The sequence below is a fragment of the Hirundo rustica genome, chromosome 3 (assembly GCF_015227805.2).
Source record: "Hirundo rustica isolate bHirRus1 chromosome 3, bHirRus1.pri.v3, whole genome shotgun sequence".
In the NCBI taxonomy this organism is placed as follows: domain Eukaryota; kingdom Metazoa; phylum Chordata; class Aves; order Passeriformes; family Hirundinidae; genus Hirundo; species Hirundo rustica.
In genome coordinates, this window is record NC_053452.1 from 76,821,131 (window position 1) to 76,844,402 (window position 23,272).

The 23,272-nt window shown below is 36.0% G+C and overlaps 1 protein-coding gene across 3 annotated transcripts in view; it reads right to left on the reverse strand.

The window, feature by feature from the left end:
* The window catches only part of MANEA (mannosidase endo-alpha), a 100,135-nt gene extending 77,160 nt beyond the window's left edge, over positions 1–22,975 (reverse strand). Inside the window, exons 1-5 of one of the 3 annotated variants that reach the window (XM_040058422.2) lie at positions 22,926–22,975; positions 17,157–17,749; positions 13,750–13,859; positions 11,453–11,529; positions 5,171–10,174 (exon numbers count right to left, since the gene is read on the reverse strand). In XM_040058422.2, the coding sequence (XP_039914356.1) occupies positions 9,538–10,174; positions 11,453–11,529; positions 13,750–13,859; positions 17,157–17,706 (1,374 nt within the window). In that variant the 5' untranslated portion in view covers positions 17,707–17,749; positions 22,926–22,975 and the 3' untranslated portion in view covers positions 5,171–9,537. Of the gene's footprint in view, positions 1–5,170; positions 10,175–11,452; positions 11,530–13,749; positions 13,860–17,156; positions 17,750–21,287; positions 21,341–22,925 lie in introns of those variants that run through there. The other 2 variants (XM_040058423.2, XM_040058424.1) reach the window with 2 other exon arrangements.
* Positions 22,976–23,272: the final 297 nt, after the last annotated feature.

Consider the following 23,272-nt stretch of genomic DNA (forward strand, 5'->3'; position numbering starts at 1 on the left):
ATGTGCAATCCCTCTTTCATTCCTGATACAAATAAAAGAAACAATATAGATCCCTATAATGAACAAAGATTTTAACTCAGGAGAACACACTTCCTAAATAATAGGTTGCTAAAATTGATAGCCTAATCATTAGGTTTTGTAGATTCATTCAAAAAGCCTTTGGATGAATAAGAAATATGATTGAAAACATTCCACTTTAAGAACTGGCTACTTCACAACACATGGATAGTCTCACATTGCTCATGTAATGCCGTGTTTCAGCGAACATCTAACATATTTCAACTCCCACTGAACTAACTTAATCCAGTTTCTCACCTCAGATGTAGCTGGAGATAGTTCAAGCTGTGTTTAATTTTACACTAAAATCTTCTAGAAGTGATTCCACCGTCACTGGCCTAGCTTTATCATAAGGGGTAACTAGCAGTGAGCAGTACAAAAAGTTTTGACATAATGATTAAAGAATTTACTTACTCTTTTCATGTAATAGGATTAATCACAGATCAATTTGCAGAATTGCATGAATTCTGAAAAAAAAAGACTTTACAAAATTTAATTTTATCACGAAATAAAAGTTGCAGGTGAAATTCAATACATAAACATTAATGGGTAAATAAGGAAAAAGATTAGTTTGTACAAAGTTCCCCACTGCTAAACTGAAATTTGTGGGGTAATAAAGCAAATTACATATTTATCAAATTACAGTCTTCTGTGCTAGATCCCCTGGAAGCCCTATCGTTAATGTTCTGGTTCTCTCCTTCTTTACATCTATAATCTGTATTCAAAGGCCCCTAAAGCCACAGAGTCTCTCTGCTGAACTCCAAAACTTGTGCAATCAAACTGATCATCTGTAGTGCCAGGCTGAAGAAGCTAAACAGAGGTAGTCTGAACTTTTCTGTAATCTCCGGACCCTTTGGGGTTTAGTTTTTATGACACATAAGCAGTAACACCAGAATCCTTTAATATCTTCAAGAATAAATGCAATTAGTTCAGCAAAGCATGAGTGGTTACTCTTATGATTGTCCAGAGCATCAAGCCAGCAACATTCAAACTTACAGAAAGAAGAAAACTAAAATATTAATTAGTTGCCACTAAATCAGTTTCTTGCTCTCCAATATGAATATCCCTCTTAATTTCAGAAAAAGATGAAGAAGTTTTTGATTTTCACATATAAGTCAAAACACCTTGCAAAATATCTACGTATAGAACTCATTTAATTCCAAATATACTTTCTCTTGCTTTCTGATAATCAGTTGTTTAGAGATTTTTTTGAGGCAAAAGTTGCACCTGGACCACCCTGCTTATGAAGTCTGATCAATGCTATTGTGACTTTGTACCTGTTATACTTTCAATTTCTCCAATATCCTGTAGCAGTACATTTGATAATTTTATTATATTGAGTGAAAAAACCCCAACTTCCTGGTCTATGTTTTAATACATTATCAGAAAATTTAATTAGATGATCTTTCTTTGGCATAAAGAACAGAAAATTGTTACTGTTCTCTATTAACTTGCTTTATGCTCTTTAATGATCCACTGGCACATTCAGAGGAACACCAAGAATCATATATATGAGAAAAACTAAGGACTGTGGAGCTTTTTACAAGTAAATGGCTGGCTACTTCTTTCTCCCCTGAAAAATCTTAGGATAGCTTCTCATTGATTAACAATGCTTCCTGAGGTTAATGGCTTCTTTAGAAGCCCCCTTTAGTTTCCCCTTTAAAAAGAAGTATTTACTGTTATTAATTTATTTTGAATAGTGGCAATGGTATTATCAAATATTGTATTATTGAAATACATATATATCATGGGTTGGCACAATTTTATTTTCTGGTTATAGAGAAATGTGAGATGTTTTTCCCTGCCCTAACCATGGTTTGTTGGGGGAGGACAAGGACTTATCAAAAAGCTGGCAGCTTTTTGACATAGGCAGCTAAGTTGACTAATGGGAAATATCGATGCAATTTTGGAGGGGACATTTAAAACTAATCTGCTGCTGATCGGCCTTCTTTCGCTTTAGAATCAACCATGAGGTAACATCGTAGGTGGCCGGGCCGGGCTCAGCTGGGCTTCTGAGGGCTGCTGCCCACACAGAGAGGTCCTGGGCCGGCTGAGCCCCTTCCCTCTGCTTGCCGGCAGGGAAGAGAAGCAGCTGCAGTTCGGCAATGCTGGCCACGTGCTTGGACCATGGCAGAAAGGGCCAAAACATGGCCCAGCTTAATCGCCACTGGCAGCAGAGAAAGAAAGCCTGCAGCTTCATAACAACTTTAAACTGAGCCGCCCTGGATGAGACTGAGGGGTGGAAAAAAGGACATCTACCAGCTTCCTCCATCAGCACAGCTTTGCATTTTCTTCAGCTCATGCAGCCTCGGGGCTTGCACGTGGCCCTTGCAAGCCCAGGCAGATTTAACTCTTTCTTAGTAGCATAGAATTTTTAAAGCACAATTCTTCCTTGAGAGAAAGAAGAAAGAAAACAGAGGGTACGTAAAACGGACACCGAATGAAGTCAGTTAGATTAGAAGTGAAAAAACTAATAATATTGGAATAGGACTGAAGAAGTGGACATTTTTAACTGGACTTTTCTAAGGTAAATTATGGAGAAATGGACTGTTCTTTGCAGCATCTTAGTGTCGTTGGGTAGAATGCTATTCTAATCAAAATTAAGAACTGAAGTAATTGAGATTTATTTGGGAACTTTAAAGCCCCCACTCCTGAGTTAAAAGGAGGTCTCAGCCTTTGAGACAAAGATGATTTTAGACTAGAAGAAGTATTTGTACATAGTACCCCAGATACACTGAGAAGCGCTGCTGCTAGAACATCACAGTTTGCTAAAACTCAGGGTGGCAGCAGATGTGTGACATTGGGAGCACTGGACTATTTTGTCTTACGGCAAATGTCTTCATAAAAAATCTTAAAGAGACTCTTCTCCTAAAAAGTAATGAGTAATTATGTCTAAATAGTGAAACCGACTGAAAATCTCAAGTTGTGTCTTTCTATGTTGTTCAATAAGAAAGTTAATAGCTTGTAAGAGGAGAGAAGCGTGTTTTAAAGTGTCATTCTGATTTGGTTTTTCTTTTTCTCAACATTCTTTTTTGCTTTCATTCTTTTAGTGTATGTTAATAAAACTATTGTTGTTCATTTTTAAGCCCAAGCCTGCTTTGTTTTTCTTTTCTCCTAATCTCTCCCTCCCCAAAAAAGAAAATAAATACTAAACCCTCTACATTAATGAGTGTTTCTGCCCAGTTTTATTAAATTAAAACCATTACAATATAGCATATTTAAAATCATATTTCTCAAACTTTAACTGGCTGTCTGATCTTAATGAACAATCAATCTCAGCTCTATGAGAAAAGTATTTTCTACCATACTATATTAGAATTTTCCAAGAAACTTCCATTTAAATCACAACAAACCAACATCCTAATTTTCCCCCCTATTATTCTAAAAATCAACTGAAGTTATGGGTAGTTCTTTGTTTGTTGAATCACACTGCAGTTGGAGAAATTAGTCTTGAGAGATCATGCTGTGTTTCCATAGCAATGACTTCAAGTTATAAAACCAACTCTGAAGACAGGGTCCTGCTGTCAGATACACAGTGCTCATTTCCATGGACTAAAAAAATAACCCCAAAAACAACCAACCAAACAAACACATCCTCCCCCTCAAAAAACAACAAACCACCTGTCATTGTGTTGGTTCTATGGCTAGCTAGCAATACACCTCTTCACGGTTTTAAAAAACAGCTATTCTAACTAAATAACAATGTCTTAAATACTCCAGGCAAAGACCAAATTTAAAAACTAAATTGTTTTCTAAAAGAGGCATATCAGCTCTGAATGCAATAACAGGCATCAACTTATCTAATAAAATAATTTTCCTCCAACACGGATTTTAATTAGCTAGTGTATACTTTTGCTGTATTATAATCTATGATGAACAGTTTAACCACTTCCAAAATTCTCTGATTTAGAAAGGTTCAATAGATTTTTACCCATATCTTTAGACCAGTGGAAATGAACTTGAATTCTCGGATTATTTCTGATGATCCACACTACTTAACTGCTATGATCAAGAAGTGAGCCACTCTGGATCACTCCATGAACACTGACAAGATCCGGGAACTGACTAAAACTGCTCTAGATTTTTTTCTATCCATACAAGGGCAGCAGCACTTTTCACAAAGATATTAGGAAATATTGTGTGTTCATATGTTTGCATACACATATTCTAAGATCTAAATTAATTAAAAAAAAAAAAAAAAATCTTAATCATTTTTGAGAAATGAGTGCTAAGCCAGCTTTGAATACTAGCAATGATGGAATATACAAAATAGAATTCTTATCTCTCCATAAGATCACCATGCTGCATGATAATTGTATGTACAGAAATACACAATACTATATGTGTGAATTAGCCTTAACTTCTTTCATACCAGTGCAATTAGTTCGTTGCAATGACAAAACGATTTTTCAAATACCAAGGAGGTAATTTCACACTGCCATGAAAAATAAAACGGCAATGCTTACCTTCCAAGCTTTATCTATCTGAAGAGCACAGTATACTGTCAGAATGAAACAAATACTTCATTCACCATTTGGCCTGTAAACCATTCTCTTGCAAGGCTAATTATTTGTGTGCCCCTCCCTCCTAAACTTCAGTATGAACTGCAAACTTCAGTTTTACTTTGTCAACATACACTTGTACCTCAGGACTCAAAAGACACTTGCACTCACCAGCCTAATAAGATTTAACAAAATTAGGCCTAAAAACTTCAGGAGTATTGCCTATTTAAAAGAAAAAAAAAAAAAGATAACCTGTTGTTTTGAGTCTAATAAATTCTACACACACATAGTAATAGAAAAATAAAATTTAACCTTCAAAACTCCTACTATGACAAGACGCCACTATCACACATTCCTTTAAAAATCACAATTTTTTAGCATATATTTATTATTCATTTAAAAATTCAATTCAAAGCAGAAAAGTCTTCTGTAAATATCATAGGGGATTAAAACAATTGCTTACTTAAAAGTAGGAGAATCCAGCTTGTAATTTTATTACAATGGTATATTACTTTGAAAATAATGACTTCAGATATATGCACATTTCTAAACAGACACACACACACATTTTTTATTTTTATACAAGCAAATTAATTTCTGTCACAGCCACGTAGGGTATTAAAAGAAAGGTATTTTTTATTTGTGTTCAATGCATATCAAAGACACACTATCCATTCACAACAAAATCACCTATACAATATCAAATTCACATCAGCCTTTTCTGCAGTGCCATTAATCTTGTAGATTCTCTTTACTGAATATCCCAACTATGAAATCTTAGAAATACAGTCTCTTTAGAAATTTATAGAGTATTTAACATGCTGACCAAAAGTAAAAGACAAAAAGGAACAAAACATTGACACGATCTTAACAAAGTAAAAAGATGAAGACAAGTACTTGCAGGACTAAGAGAGAGATTTTCTTCTTATATGCAGTGGCAAATAATTTGTTTATAAATTCTTTATTTCCTCTTTTTATGTTCATGAGATTCAGGAAAAAAAGTGCCCTAAATCACAGTAAGTCCTTATCTATGTACCCAGAGATATATTTACTGGCAACATAGAGCTGAAAACACCCCTGAGAGATGCTTCCAATTGAATCTAAGAACCATGTGTGAATGTTAATTCAAACTATGCAGAGCATATACATACCAAGTTTCATAACAAAAATGTTTTCACTGAAGAACCTTCTGCTTCAACAACCTCTTAAGAGACAAATCATTGGCACCTCAAAAGAAATGCACTAGACAAATACGATGAACATCAAATCAAAAACTATATTCACAATAATCTACAACTTGCCTCTGAAATAGTAACAGCATCAGTACGTGTTTGCCCACAAAATTCAGTATAAGATTACAGATCTGACAAACATGCACTACTATACAAGATTTAATACACATTCTTATTTCAGAGTTGATGCACTAAGCTTCAGTTCTGAGACAGCTCACAGAACTAAAACAATTTACTTGATCATAACTCACAGAAGCAGAAATGAACCTATAGATTTTCTTTTAAAAATATGTTCTCTTTTTACCACAAGGACTTGCTACTTGTCTAGAAACCATTTACCCCCTGGTGATACTCAGTCAGCAGTATGTGATTGATTACTTCAGGTATTTCTGTATTTGCAGAGGCATAACATGGCACGATCTCTTTTAAAACTTCCCATATCACTCTAAGTCCTATGAAATAATGTAACAAGATGAGTTAATTGCATTTAATCACTGTGAAAATATTAAAAACAGTCATTGCAGTATTTTGCCCCAGATGGCCAAGAAGTATAAGTGGTGGGACACCAAAATGAAATGGGATCTGGATATTCCTTAAATCTATTTCAAATCTCAAAATAATTTCAAATGTTCTCCCCTGCCTCCCAATTTTGGTTGTACACTGGAGCCCCCTTTTTTCCCTACTGTAATGTTAAAGCTTGGAGTAATCACCTTCTCAAATACATTCACTTTTCTCCTCCCTTGCCCCAGTAACTGTGCCCTTGTAACCATCTTATTCCTTTGCATTTGTACAAATCCTTTCCCACAGACATATTTTTACTCAAATTTCAAAGAAGTATCACGACCGCAGCAATAGTCCATAAGCAAAACTCTCCATTCCCTATAACAAGAAGCAGCACATTGATTTAAGTACAGAGAAAGTATTGGTCAGGCAGGTAGTTCTAGTAGCTGCTATTTCATCAGTTTTCCTTAGGATCATCAAATTAAATTCTCAATTCTGAAATATTACGTGAGGTTGCATATTTATGTTTTAAAACTCATCAAGCACGTAAAAATACAGTAAGTGTTCAGGGGTGATGAAATTCTAGGCACTTAATTTTCATTCTTTTCTAGAGAAATTCTGTAAATTCTTCTGAAGGTCCCACTGGACGTCAGTGTGCCATGGCCCAAATTACTTCACGGCAAGGGTTGAAAGATACCTTTACAGTGATTCCAAAAGTCTTTTGGTGTAATGAAGATCCATTACATTGTTACCAAAAATTGCATTTTAAACAAGATGGATTACCTCAGTTGTACAATACCATACAATAGATTTCAAATGTTTCTATACACAGCAACAAAGGAGTGACTTTCACAGTCACAGAGAAAATAAACTGCCACTAGGAGAAAGTAAGGGCTGAAAGGTGAGTGCAAAGTTGTCAAGACCAGTAAAGTGCTCAGGTAACTACAGAGAGAAAAGACCAGTGGATGACAAAAGTTTAAGCAAAGAGACTTGTCATTTCAAAATGTTTGAAGACACTGCGATTTCAGAAGATCTTTTAATAACATATGCAAAACATTTAATTGTTCCCTCACATTTAAAATAAATATATGGACTCTGGGCTGTAAAAGCACAAACATACAACAAATTATAAAAATTAGTTATGTATAGCTATTTAAGGGAGTTACAGTAAAATAAGTCATATCAGATTCCTTAAAAAAAAGGAGTAGTTAACTTGGAAGTGGTCAAAGCCTAAGGAGTGCTTTTTATGTCTCAGACACTATTTTTTGACTGTGGTCATACCTATGTCTATGTCAGTCTACCACCTGAGTATAGCAAAACAAAATAAACATTAGTAAACACTTCTTTAGAGACATTTCAGACTTCGCAGAAATGCCATAGGAAAATGCAAAAAAATATGAAGAGAGATTAATAAGACTCCAGTAACTCTAGAGGTACACTTCAGCATGCCAGGTCATATATCTGCCATCCAATTTCTGTAATTTTTCAAGCACCTGAGGGCATTAGATGACACCTCATCACTTGAACAACCGCAAAGAAACGACAAAAAACCTACACTGTAAATAAGCAAGAGATATATAAAAAAACTTTTTCACACCAGGAAGACTCTAGAAATTTATAGTGGTAACTGGTTTAGATTTATTTGGAATGATGTTTTCTGGAAAAAAATATACTCGTTTGGTTTCTGTTTTAACAGAAGTCCTCACATTTACCTTACCTCTTAACGCACAGATTACAGTGAGTAAAGAATGTAATTTTCATGGGTTGTGCTGAAATCAATGGAATTCTAGCTGTTACAACAATCTGAGCATATGAACTAAAACACAGGATCAGAACCTTATATGTAGATTAAAAAAATAAACAACTAAGAAAGAATCCACTTTGCTAGGATTAAACACTTGCTGCAAATAAACAACACTGCAATTTCTCCTATTCCAAAGTTTACAACTTTGTTATGAAATTCTATGAAAATCCCAAAAAATGTATTGCTGAGGCGGTATGTCTGTGTGATTGAACCTTTCAAACCTCATAAAAAATGCCAGTTAATAATCACAACATTTGACAGGTGAGATTCTTAGGACTGAAAATACTCATTTCCAGCCACAACACAGTCCTACAGGTAGCATTGGCAGGGTGCTTAGGTGAATAACAAGATTTCAGCATCTACAGTTCTGAATCCTGGAATAACTAAATGGACTAGATGAAAAAGAGAAATCTCAGATTTCAAATTAAATAAATGAATGGGTAGTTGTTCTCATTGGTAGTTGCTCTCTCAATCTGGTTTTGTAGTTGCTACCAAATTAGGTTGCTCCTAAATCAGAAACAAAAAACATATTTCCAACAATTAAGTTATGTAGGATGAGTAAGATATTGGGTTTAGAAACTGTAAACATTTAAAAAAGCACACTAGGTCTGTGTATGCAACCAATTAGCAAATAATATAATGAGCAACAATGGAAGTTTTAATATATTTTTACATCTTTAGGGGGGTTTTCCCCTCAAACAATATTTTCCACTCTAATGCCACTTTTTTTTGTTGTTGTTTTGTTTTGTTTTGTTCTTCAAAGTAATAGAAAAAAAAAATCTTCCTGGTCAGTATCCAGTAGTCTGAAAAAGTCTACATCATGTACCAAACAGAAAAAATGTACGTAAACTAGAAATCTTTCAGTAGTTCTTTGAAACTTTCTTTCAAATACTTTTTTTTTAAACAAACCCCAGTGGTGTTGCATCACACATAACTCTTCAATGCTTTTACCACAAGCTAATCATATGTCAAGAACTCCGTATGCAAAGCATCAAAAAGCATAAATGTAGATTATTCCCCACACAGTATAGATGTGCATCCTGCAAGAAGCTATGAGGATTTAGATTACAGCATCAGTTTGTATAGAAAAACAACTACAGAAAGGAAGGAAGAAACTGCCAGGTTTTTGTTATACTTTGGTCATGTAGCGTTATCCCATGCAGATGTTCTGAAAACTCAGCATGCAGGTTACAAAGTTAAAAAAACCCCAAAAACAACTGAACAAAAAACCAGCTTTCCCTAAATATTTTTGAACTAAAATATCCAGTAAGGCAGAATTGCCAATATTCTCATGATCTTTTTACTTTTCAAAATTAAAATTCAGTAGTAGTGCATACACATTCAAAAGACATAATAAAGACATTTAGTAACAGATTCTTCAGCTCTCCATTTCTTCCTCAATACAGTCAATGCATTAGGAAAAAACTGCAGCTGGGAAAGCTCACATAAGCCACTGCTCTTGCTCTTTCCTGTACTTCTCAGACCACTTCTGAGTAAGCTCTAGGTAAACATTTGGTTTATGGGGTTTATAATCAAGGTAAACCACCTGTCCAGTCCGTTTAGGGACAGCTTTTTCAATCTGAGTTCCCTCGTGCCACTCATTAAAAGATGTAATGGAAATAATTTCTGGTCGCACCAGAAGGGCTGCACTGAAGGCAGTCTCATAGTACTTCCCATTGACACGGTTCCGGGTGTTGTGGTTGTTCCATGGTCGGATGCTGGTATCAATATAACCTGGCCCCACACTTGGAATAAACATTAAGTTGTTACTATCACAAAAGGCCTTTAAACTTGCCCAATTATGATGAGATGAGCCGTAGGAGAAGCCATTGGTGGCAAAGTATGTGTACATTCCATCAAAACCACTTCTGTGAATGTCATGCTTATGTCTTTCTTCTACAAGAAGTGCAATGAATAATGCATCATAGGGAGTATTTCGAATACTCTGGGATCCAGAGACAGTTAACAGATTTGCCCATATTTCAGGAATTGTTACGTAAGAGTCATAAACATAAAACATGGGAAGAAGTCTGCCTGTGCTGGTCTTATGCCTGTAAAAGGCTGGATGGCTTCCGTATCTATAAAGCAAACAAGCATCATTAAGACAAAATTTGCCATTTGGAAAATACTGTTGTACAATCTGAGCTGAAGACTTTTCCCAAAGATTAATTTAAAAAGACAGGAGATGGACTTTGAAACATAGTACATCATATCCACTTTCTGTCCAGTGTTTGCCAAGGTATCAAACAAAGGCTCTTCAAAGAACATTTAACTACAAATTAGCAACTGTTCTGGGTTTAGCAGGGACAGAGGTAATGTTCTTAGTAGCTGGTCCAGTGCTGTGGGTTTTTTGATTTAGCATGAGAATAAAATTGATAACATGCTGTTTGCTGCTAAGTAGCGCTAACCCTAAGTCAAGGACTTCTCAGTGTCACCTGCTCTGCCAGTGAGGAGCTGCACTCAAAAAGCTGTGAGGAAGCAAGGCCAAGGACAGTTGACCTGAGCTGGCCAAAGAGATATACCACACTTCAGAATGTCATGCCCGTATATAAACTCAGAGAGCTACCTGGGAGGGAACTGAACATTGCCAAGGGCTGGGCTGGCTACTGCTCTGTAGGTGGTGAGCAATTCGTCTCAGGTTCTGGTACTCTCTCTCCTTCTCCTTTCCATTAACATTCTCAATAACACTATTGGTGTAATTATTATAATACTTACTATTTTGTTTCAATCATTAAATTGCTCTTACCTCAACTCTCAAAGTCTACCTTTTACTTCTGATTCACTTTGCCAGTGTTGAGAGAGGGGAAGTAAGGGGCAGGCGGTTACTTCGGTTGCTGGCTGGGCTTAAATTGCGACAGTAACTTAGTGTCAAACTGTGCTACAGTTACCAGTTTCCTCTGAAGGGCAAATCTCTAATGCAGTATGAAATAGACACTCTAAGCAGCATTAATAAGCAAAACAATTAGTAGCTGCACAGAATTAATCAAGATAACTTAAAATCATTAGAGGTCAACACAATAAAGCTCTATCTGCTAGTTTGTCACTATCAAAATGTACAGTTTATTTGATTTAATTTATAGATCATGTTACTAATATGAAATCTAAAGTATGACTTGTGATATTAAAGAATGTTGAAAGCAATTTAAAAAAAATTGAGACGCTGTTTAAAATTCACACTACAATATTTAAAAAACAGACTGAGGTTTGTGGCACTGAAAGATGAAAAAGTTCCTTTCAGTTCTCTTCAGTCTCAGCAGACCTTCTTAAATATTTTTATAAACTTTAGCTCATATATCCTAAAGTCCCCTAAACCATCACATAAGAAACCCCAAGGAAACAATTCTGAAAAAACTCACCTGTCAATGATGTACTTGACGTTGTGGTACATGCTGCGATCATCTCTGTCTTTGTAAGGTTCAATATGAAAAGTAACCTGAAAGATGAAAACGTAAGAGCAACACAAATGTAAAACACTACTGAATACATTGTATGTATTGTATGAAGCAAATACCAGTCACAAAAAATATAATTCTTTACAGACCAAACATTTCATCAGTCTATACTGAGAATAATCCAATTGTAGTACAACTCCTATACTACTGACATTAGAAGATTCAGATTCCAGGAAGTTTTACATTAAAACAGAACACTGCTTTTGTTTACCCTAGATTACAGCAAGTGGTAATCATGCTTCAGAAAACTTAAAAAGCTACAAAACCTAATATTATCTGAGTGTCAAAGAACTTATAAGCCAATGAAACATTTTAATTTTTAATTTCTAACTAATGTATTAAAATCTGCTAAAGATAATTCTCCAAGAGTAGTTTTCAAAATCAAAATACATTTTAAGATATGGGAAATGAAAATTTTAATTTAGAATTTTATAGATTTATCAACAGCAACAAGCCCTTGGAACTAAATCTAATATAATGTACTGCTATTGCTCGGAATGTCAAGCTTGGAGCTTATGGAATTGATTAACTAAGTATGTGTGAATGCCAATGTAAAAATGAATTTGTTTTCAAATAGACAATCATGGATGAATAAATTACATTAATCAAAGCAACAAGTTTTTCAGAAGCAATTTTAGAGCAGAATGTAAATTTAATAAAGTCTTTGACAACTCTGCAACAGTAGAAAATTTCCATTGCAGAGCCAATCTTTCTCTCTATTAGGTAGAAACTATAGAAAAATAGCATTAGACTAAATCACTAAAACTGACAGTAGAGGTTGAAGAGCACTATAATTTCATCTTTCATCTTCAACTATCAAAACCAGGCAAATCAAAAGTGCGTATCTTCTCCCAGCTTTCTATTTAGCACACATAGCAGAAACATACTTTGTATACTGGCTTTGGTCTACTGAAACTCCTAACACTTATTGCAATAACTTACTAGTGCAATAATGCTTAAAAACATTACAGTGAAGGCAGCATTTGCAGCAATATCTATACTGAATATCTGTATTCCAGTAGTTCTTCCAAGTGATAACACCAGCTTCATCCATACTGCAATCATTATCATACAATAACACACTATTGTATTTTCCTTGGTAGCTTATTTCATTTGGCCTTGACTCTTTTGAGACTTGAATGTTAACAAGTTCTTTTAGGTGAGAACAAACTCTGTTAGATGGTCTGAAATTCTTGGGAAAGGCTAACACCTTTTTCTGTCTTTTTAGAAATTATTAGATAGGGTGCAACTTATGTTATATGATACCAACCACAAAGTATTTTTAACAGTTTCAAAATTACTTTTGTAGGCAATTTAATCATCCTATTTTCCTCCTGCTTGCTAAGGCATCTACAGTTACCCCCAGTGACAGGAAATTTCACGGAGAATCTGCAACTTGCATAAACAACTAAAACTCAAGAAGAACAGGCTGTGTTTTCAGTACAAAGTACTGACAGCATGCTCCAGAGATGAAACATATGCAGCTACTTAAAAACTCAAATTTATGACTTGGGAGAGATTAAAATGAAACACATTTTCATTATCACAAAAGGGAAATACATATTTTATTCTAAAAATAAACAAACCCAAACCACAATTTGAGATTCTACTGATCAGTTCATGTAATCTTTAACTGATTTTTCACCTATTTTAAGAAGTCAGTCAGTCTTTCTATCCTGTCATGTCCTGAAGTAACCCTAAAGTCTGAGCAGAACATCTCTGACCATACAGTCTGTGGCAAGTGTTCCCTGTACCTTCTGGAATAAAGACATTCATTCAAACTAGATATTCTAAATCTGTCTTTATTCCTCATAGATGCTTTCTTCTGAGTTCTATAATTAGGTGCAAGCAAGTTATGAAATAATGCAAAATGAAGATAAGTCTTTCCTCTTTCTCACAGGTCCTCAGTATACAGCCCACTGTATTTCACTCCCAAGACTCACTGGAAAACAACGTAATGCCTTTTTTTAAAAACTGTTTCCTGAAAAGAAATATAAAAAAAAAATAAATATCCACAGCACTATGCCTTAGATCCTGCCAACTAAAGCAGATTACAATATTTATTACACTTATAGGGGAATATTACTCAGGCCCTAAAGTTCAGTGTAATTCAAAGGCTTCCATGACCAAAAGAAGCGCAGTATAATAGCAGTGTTTACTTTCCTAATTTGTCCTATTACATGCATCTACAAATACTCTACCTTTAAGTTATATTTGTGTGCATAGTCCAAAACAACTGGCACCAAATCATCAGTTGGTTCTCCATTTTCATCAGCCATACCTGGTGGGTACCATGAAAGCACTATTACACCTGAAAATACAAAATTTGAGTTTTAAATCATGTTGTTTAACAAATTACAGGTATACTGTAACATTGTCATGAATTACAATTATTGATGTGAAATCTATATAAAATAAATCAGAATCTCAAACTACTTTTTAATCAGCTACAAAGTCTTGGTATTGTCAGAGTGGATTTTAAATCCTCTCCTTATAGGACTGCAAAAAAACAGTGGTTAGATAATTAACAAATCTGTACTCAGTGTCCTAACCCTAACATTTAAGAGCTGTTCCCTCCCACTTTTCAGCACAGCATTGCAACCTTCAGGTTGTACAAGAAGAAAAGAGTGCTCCCCACTACGCCAAGATACAGGCAGAGAATATCAAGATACACAGGTTATAGAACACTCAAGAGATGAGAACTGTGCATGTGATGAAGGAGATTCTTATCTCACAGAACTTTATTCCCCATCATATTTCTTCATTGTACCTCTGGCTCACATACAAAGCACTATTTATTACTAGAAGCAGTGACTTCAAACCCACAATCTTCTTTCTTGCTGGTACAGCTACTATAGTATAATCCACCCTTTGAAGCATGTGAAATCAGTTTTTAAGTTTATTATCTTCAAAAATGCTTGAGTAACTCTCAATAATTTAAGGATGCTACCAATGCTGTGGAGAAAAAAGACAAAAAATAACGTATCTTCATATTGTAAATTTTTCTGATGCTCTCCAAGAAAGCAAAAGAACACACCCTTCAGAAAGGCCAAACCCTTTCCTTCTAAAATAAAATGCTGTCAGATAAACAGATTAGATCTTTTAGATGCGCAGCTGGAAACAGTATCAAAAACAAGCTAAGTCTGAAAGAAATACATGAAACACTGATGTAGAAATATTTTCCTAGCAATGCTATTTAGAACATATAGAAGCATAAGTCAATGTGTTTCTTTTTATCCAGCTAATGATTTAAGTAAATTAATAAATTCACTGAGCTAGGGAAATATATATTCTAAATTCCACCTACTTTACTAACATAATAACATTTCTGACCAACAATTTCCAACAAACAATTCCAAAATTAGGAAAAAGAAACCATGAATTACAGTGAATATAAAATACCCAAACCAGAATCTGTGCTCACTACACACAGAAGGGAGTTCAACTATCTTTAGACATATTTTCACTGCATTTTGTCAAAAAGAAAATCACAACAGATAATCACAAGAGACAGTCTACTCAAGGAAAGCAAAATGCAATATTTTACTCCATTTTGTCAGATTATCTTTTATTTCACAAAAAAGAAAAGGACTAAATGAAAATGAGTAAGGTATAAAGGACAAGCAGAACAGCAACAAACTGGATATCTTGAATACATCTGACAAGACCCTCTTTTACACCTTTAGGAAATACATAAAAGTTCAGGAGAGAGTTGTGATCAAGGAACCTAAGGTCACATCTGAATTGGTTTTTTCCTGAGAAAGATTACTACACATTTTCTTTCCTGTAGTTAAAAAATAAAGTTATGTACCACTTCAAGAGTCTAAAAACAAAGAATACACTTGACACTAAAAACAGTGTCATGAATGTTTAGGGTCAGAATAGTCACTAAAAAAAAAGTCTGGTGGAAAAAAAATAAATTTCCCCAAGCAATTTCAAGAATAAAATTTACTGTATTAATCTGTAAAATATCAAGAAATTAATACATAAGAACTGTGAAATATAAGAATATAGGGAAGCACTGCATGAGACTCCTGTTGCTCCATTCTCTTAAATGCCTTCAATCATTCGACAATATTTGCTGAAAGAACCACTTACATTTTCCTTTTTTCACAAGATCCTTGATAAAGCTTCAAAAATAGCTATAAAAAATTATTATGTGACTGTAAAATACAGTCATGGCTGAGACATTGGCTAAGAGAGAAAAAGGAGGAACTTTTAGTAATAGTTAAAGTAACTGTAAATAGCCTCATAGTACACAAAAAATGAACAAAATATTATTATAAAAAAAAATTTGATGATTTGTGTTAGTCAAATCTAGATGGAAAAGAACAAATTTGTACTTAAATTCTTAAGTCAGAATAACAGCAGGAAAAAAGTGACTCATATTATAAATATCAGTTTTGTTACAAAGAGTGTCACAGGAAGCCTGAACTACTCATTCACATTGCTGAGTTTTAAACAGAAAACTAACGGAAGTTACTAAAAAAATTGATTATGAAAAGCGTTTTTCCTAGTAATTGGCACCTTTTCCACCAGCAATTCAACTTTCTTAAACATCTATATTAAGAGAATGAGAAACATCACATATTCTTCTAAAGCTGCAAGCACCCCCCTTGCCCTCATCACTACATTATCTTGTTTTAGGTAAGACTGAAACAGTGCTTATTGGCACTTATATCGGAGATTTCTCTGCAACAGTCTTGTTACTCCTCTTGATGGAGTTATATTATTGAAGAGAGTGAGAAATTTCCTATGTTTGCATTAACCCTTGTCGGTTAAAACCGACAAGATGACAACAAACAAGAAGTAAACACTACACAAGTAAACATCACTAACTAAAATAAAACAATTACATTAAACCTTAATGATTAGGTGAATGAAGGAGATTCAATACAAGGTGATTAGCAGTATCAATAATGAGCTTTGGTCATGTTGCTCCAACTACATTAACAGAAGCTGTTCAAAGTTCAATATTAACCTATATGACTGGTTATTTTAAAGAAGATTAACATAAAAAGGACCAAAAAGCCCAACAACTAGGACTGACACCAAAAAATATATTGAACATTCTTATGTATACAGTTCATCTTATTTAGAAAAAGGAAACATCAATTTGTATTGAAAGAAGATACTTTTGGACAGTAACAAATTAATACATAATTGTTATTGCACAGACAGCAGTCAGAGAAAAAACCTCCACTCATATTTGACCAGACTTCTCTTTACCCATGTTAGCATAATTTACTGACACCTGTTATTTTAGCTGAAGTATTCGTCTCCAAAAATAAAATACACAGACAATATATTCTAGTCAAGGTTTCTGTATTTTCACTTGTTATCACTGTTGAGCAGCAAGTCATGCAAACGATGTATCTACAGTATTACAAACACTATTCTTACGTTTCTGTGCTGTTACACTCCTCAGACACAGCTCTGAAGACGTAGGTTTCAGTTGGGGGTTAAAACTCAAGAGATATAAAGACATTTACTAATTTCAGACATTTCCTGAATTATACAGAAAAATAGAAGGATAGCTCAGTTGTGCTCATTCACACATGTAAGGCTGGATAAATGAACAACATGCTGAAACATTAACTTTCATTACCAGTTGAAGCTGAACGCATTTGTTTCATGTGGGCTTCTATGACAGTAGGGTCTTTGGAACTGTAAGATCCAAGTTCTGGATAAAAGTTGGCCCCAATGTCCTCAGGAGGATTATGCCTTCCCTTTGGATAATTGTTGGCAATTTTGGGATCCCAGTGTGGCAACAATGGATGATTCCAGTGAATATATTTACCATCAAACTGTGGATTCCCATACCAAGTATAGTAGAATATGTGAAAGTTATAATTAGGAGAAGACAGCTCCTCTTCCAGCTTTTTTACTGGAGACATAGATGCTTTCATAGTATTGATAGCAATACTATGCAAATTACTGACACGTGTTACAGTATCTCCTTGAGCCCTATTTAGTGAATTCTGTTTACTGTCTAAGAGCACTGTCCGTTGTTGAAGCTCCGGCAACAAACCAAGTCCAAATGGATCTCCAAAGCCAGCTCTGTCAGGTCTGAGAGTCTTCAAAGCCATCATTATGGAGCAAATAAACAAAATAAAAAGCAACAAAATGATGCATGTTCTTCTGCGAAATCTTGCCATGATGTCATAGTTCAGAATCCCCACAGAAGGATTTTGGCCGCAACTGATCAAAAGACAAATATTTCCAAGTCAGATTTCTTATTACCTAACATTCAGCAGTTTAAAATGCTTCATAAAAATCTCAACATAATAAAAATAACAGAGACAAATGTGATGCGTACGCTGACAACAGAACTAACAGACTTTTCGGAGGGTAGGGTACACAAACAAAACCCCATTTCTTTCTTTGAGAACATGTATCACATTCTGAGGCTCTACCACCAAGGACTCAAATTTTTTATAAAGTATTTTACTATCGAACTTAATTTTTATCCTAACCCAGATAAATCCCATGAAATGGAAATTCTGGTTACGTTATTTCAGAACAATGTTTTATAAGTGCCATTCAGGTAAAAATAATAAAGAAAACAGGAGAAAAAAAACAGAAGCCATGAAAGGAGAATAACATAGCAGAACAAGAGTGAAAAACAAAATGGAGTATGACAGATCTACAGCTAATGTTCAGAAGGCAAGTTTTATTCACTAACCTATTTATTGGCTTCAGACCAACCACTTTGTGTTCTGTTGACGAATATATTAACAAAATACTCCAGCAAATTAAATCTGAAACCATGATCGTTTGCAACTTTAAAGATCTAAAATTTTAATTTTTTTTTCTGACTCATGTAAGCAAAAAACAGCATAGCACTAAGGATGTCCCTCAAGCAGAAAGTCTGCAAGTTAGCTGCTGGCAGCCAGTTAGTACAATGTCACAGTGGCCTGACACTTCATGTAGCGTTCCAGGGCTAAATTCAAAACAAGACCAATGGTACACAGCAAGATTTGAACCATGAAAGTAGGGGGAAGAAAATCAGTATAATGGAAGGCCTGATTACTTTATTTATAACTTTAATTCCTGTACAACATTATCACAAGAGAACCAGAGAAAAGGATTAACAAAATTTAGGTTACCACAGAATTATGTGGAACAAGATTATGTATAAAACTGACAACACTAAATTGGAAAATCTAAGAATAAATTTCTGAATCAAGGGTCATTAGACATAGCATAACTGTGATTTGCAGTCCTGTCACTGACCTCCAAATTTTTGAGTTCTTATTTTAATTAACTGAGATATACACAGGCATTTTAAAATACTTATAAATTATTTGACCATAGTTCCCTACCAATGTTATAGTGCATTATATTGAGCTCAGTTGTCACAATATGCTGCTTGCTACTGCTATGATAATTTTAGATAAGCAATTTTAGAATATGCTTTTTAATAATACAGCCTGAATTGGATTAGCAGTATTACACTGCTACAACGGGAACTTCTACTTCCATATCCAGTATTACTTTGTTCATCCTACTGTCTATTCTTACTTCTGGGATTCATTCATGGGTTTTCACAGTAAGGTCACTCATTTATTTTAAGAGCAAAACCAGTTAACATTTCAAAAATAAACATCACAAAAATCCCAATGCAGTTTTACCTTTACTTAGAGAGTGGACTCAGTTGAACGAGTATCACAGCACTAAAGCAAACAAAGAACAGATGGAGCAAGGCAAGACTATGAAAATAATATTGTTCATTTTGCCCAGCTGGATTCTGAAACCATACGTTTGGCTACTGTCAGGGAAAATGATCTTCCCATACATGCTTAGAGGATTTCACATCACTTTACGTCAAATTACAGGGTTCTTCTTCTATGGCTAACAATCCATCCCATGATTTTAGAATTCTGTCAGAGATTGTTAGGAGTACAGAACATCTTACTTTAACAAGAAATTAACTTTAATTACACTCAAACTGCCCCTGCTAATTTTCATTACCTTATCAGTCTTCTTTCTAGTATATTATGCTATCACTACCTGGTAATTTAACTCAATTTTCAGATTAGATAAACTGAAGTTTTCTGAAGGGTTAGGGTTTGTTTAAGGAAACAATATTATTCATATGACTAATGTATTAATGTATTCCATTTAATTTAACCCAGATGCCACTGATCATCATTAAACAACATACAGGACTGCCAGAGATAAAATATCTCTGCAATTATTATTTTATCTCTTCTGTGAAAAAGAATTCATAACTGCAACATCTACAATTGTAATGTTCACAAGGTTTTTCATTTGGGTTTTCCTATTCCATATCAAAGTAGCTGTTCCTTTTTATTCTTGGTTGACATATCAGCCACTCAATTCCTACTGTTTAGATCAAGATTTCCCTATCATTAAGTAACTCATCTGAAACTGATCTTGGTGCTCCACCAAGCACCAAGTTATTCCTTCTAGATGTATTTTTTCAATGGAATATTCACCACTGAAGTATACTAAAAAGTGAGCAGCATGCTTACTAGCATGGGACTAGTACTGACACAGACCTTGGTCTACTATACTGTATTACGAACTTCTGCTATGCTTACACAGAGGCTCAGCATCAAAGTGCAAAATTTCTGGAACAAGTAAGTGAGATCTACGGTAAAGGCTTGTGTTTTGGGGAGACATCAGTTTCAATGATGATAATATAATTCAGACCTGGCACAAACACCTATACTGTAAAAGCTGCATCGAATAGCTACAGGTTGGCAATGCTTCATGTGCCATTTAATCTCGTTCAGATCTACTTTTCAGAGATAGTGACAGATAAATTACTCTCATTAATGCTATTGCACAACAGCAATATTGGGGAAACAGACTGAGTAAACATGCCCATGAAACAGTTTCATGAAGTTATGTCTATCCTTGGAAGTGAAAAAACCTTAAAAATTTATTTCTGATTCAACATTTCGGAGTCATTAGACAAAGCACAGCTGTGATTTTGCATCTGTCGTGGACATTCAAATTTTAGAGTCTGACTGCAATTTACTGAGGTACACATCACTCCTATACACCTGGGAAGTATCTTGCCTTAGACTTTTGGGTGCACTTGGATCTAAGAGCAATTGACGGTCTCAGTAGGAAAAAATCAGGCTGAATAACTTCAGCTTTATGAATGTTAAGATCTTACATGCAGTTACCCTGACTCAGAAGCTTTTGGATTCAAACTCCACCTTGTATGTGTTTGTTGACACATAAAGGTGTACCAGACAAAAATGTAAGTAGTTTGGGCTCTTTCTTTTGCCTACTAAATAAATTTTAAAAGAAGAAAAAAACCCCCATCTGTAACAGGCCAGAGTTTCTCTTTAATGAATAGAGATAGTAGTGTCCTACATAACATGAGAAAAATACCAGGAAAATACCAGAAAACTTTACCAGGAAAAGTTAAAATCTTTATTTCCTCATCATCCCGTTCTCTTCTCAAAAAAACCCCCAAAATATCTGACACAGCTGTTTAACTTTTAGTTTGTAAGCTACTATACAGAATTAAAAGCACAAAATACATATAAGTCTATCCCATTTTGATAATCTCTGTTCCAAATTATTTTGGGTATTTTGATAATAAATAGCATGAAATTCATCACAGTCGGCAAATTTTCTAGCTGTTCTTTTTAAAACAACTCCTCCATGAAGAAAGAAAAGAAAAAAGGTCTATGAAAAAATCTGAAGCATTTTCATAACTGTTCCACAAACTTTATTGAATCGCTCAAGCTCTTACCTGACAGTGATTTTTTTTTTTTCTCCCTCACTACTGCTTTTTATACCCTTAAGTTGCTGTGCAGGGAAACCTTCTGTTTGTCCTTTCCACTACATGAAGGAAAAAAGCACAGATGCGCAGGTGATGAGTTTTTTTCCCCCTGACATTTTTTTCCCAAATAAGAATGTTTCGTTAGTCAAAGAAGAAAACGCAATTTAAAAAAAGTGGTAATTTTGGTCAGGCAACTCAAGCTTCAGTGCCCTGCCCAGTGGGTTGCTTTTTTCAGTTTTACAAATTCCAAAAATGAAATACACTATGTAAAGAAATTAGGTTCACATAAAACAGATTTATCTAGTTTAGTAAGAATTATCAAATACTATAATTTATTTGCTCTGATGTTCCTTAACCATAATAAACGGAAATGCACTACAACGGAGACTTCTGAAAATCTATCTTCTTGATCCAGGGTAAGAAGCCACTGAGGCTCATAGCTCATGGATGGGATCAAAGCTTCTCAACTAAGTTATCTAAGCTTAGTTTCTACTAAGTTTTCCCAGCTCAAAGAAACTGAAAACTCTGAAGCGACAGATCAGCTCTAGATAGAACTGAAGCTCCTAGGCCTTTAAAGCCCTGCTTCTGGAGCTAAAGTGCAGATGTGCACCTAGAAACACTAATTCAGTTTCCAAGTGATTGACCAGGTGAGGTTTACTAAACTGAGGACTGGTTTAAAGCACCACATTAACACAGCACATTTGATCTGGAGATCACAAAGAATAAGGAGCAAGAGAGGCTGAGCATATGTGTGGGAACCTTGTGAGTGTTTCTAGTATTAGAAAAAAACCACGGAATTTCTCAACAACTCTCTGTATATGAAAACTCTTCTTTTAATAGTTTGAAAATCATTAAAGATGTAAGAAGACACTAGGCATGGCATGCAGGCGCTTCAAAGCTGTGTTAGGTGCTAAAAAGGTATCTTTTTAAACACTTCCAATAATAGAAAATTTCTTTTTCGTCTACCCAGTTTTGAAAAAGGTATTTGAAATCTGACAACCAGAAAACAGAGTGTGATTTGAATTTAAGAAAGACAGCAGCAGTAACAAAACACAGTCCTTCTGGATTCTTTGCTGTAAACATAGTATGGGAGCCTCCAGTATTGCACTAGACTATTTGTTTTCAACATGCCAGCTTTCTCCTGCTTCGAAAGGACATGGAAACACACACGCAACTCTGGCGGCTGCAGGCCGTGAGAGTCAATCGATCTCCAGTCAGGGAGCTCCCCGGGGCAGTTCAGAGCCAGGCTGCTCGGTAAGAGTTGAACGCCAGGGCGGGAGCAGCCCCAGCTCGCTGCGCTGCTCCCACCCCCTGAGCAAGCCACTGCGTTCCGAGCGTTCACACTTCTCTCTCTGGGGACCCAAGAGCCAGCCCCTGAGGAACCAGCCCCCGCCACCTGAGGAGCATCGGCCGCGCACGGGAGGCGCGGCGAGGCTTCCGCAGGAAGGAGGAGGGACGGCACCGCCCGGGGGCCGCCGCGGTCCCTCTGACAGCGGCTGCGAGCGGGCGCGGGCTCCGTCCCCTCCTTTCCCGGCCTCTCCCAGCCCCCAGGAGCCCTTCCCCAGTGCCCGGGGCCGGCCGGGGCCCGGGGCCGGCGCCGCTACTCACCCGCGGGAGGCAGGGCCGCTGCCGGCGGCGCGCGCGGGGGCTGCCCCAGCGGGAGCCGCGCGGGCCGGGCCGGGGCGGGGCGGGGCCGGCGCGTGCGCCAGCCGGGCGCATGCGCGGGGCGGGCGGCGGCGGGCGGCGGCGGCCGGGCTCCGTTATCCTGCGGGGAGAGCCGCGCCACTCTCCCGGCTTTTTCGCTGGGAGCCAGGGACGTGCTGGGCTGCGGAAAGGCCAGGGCCTCCGCTGGGCTTTCAGATTATTGTGTCTTTTTTTATTATTATTATTTTTTAAAAAACTCTTAAGGCCTGAAAAGTCTTTCAGTTCCTTAAAAGCCTTTGCTGGATTGTTGG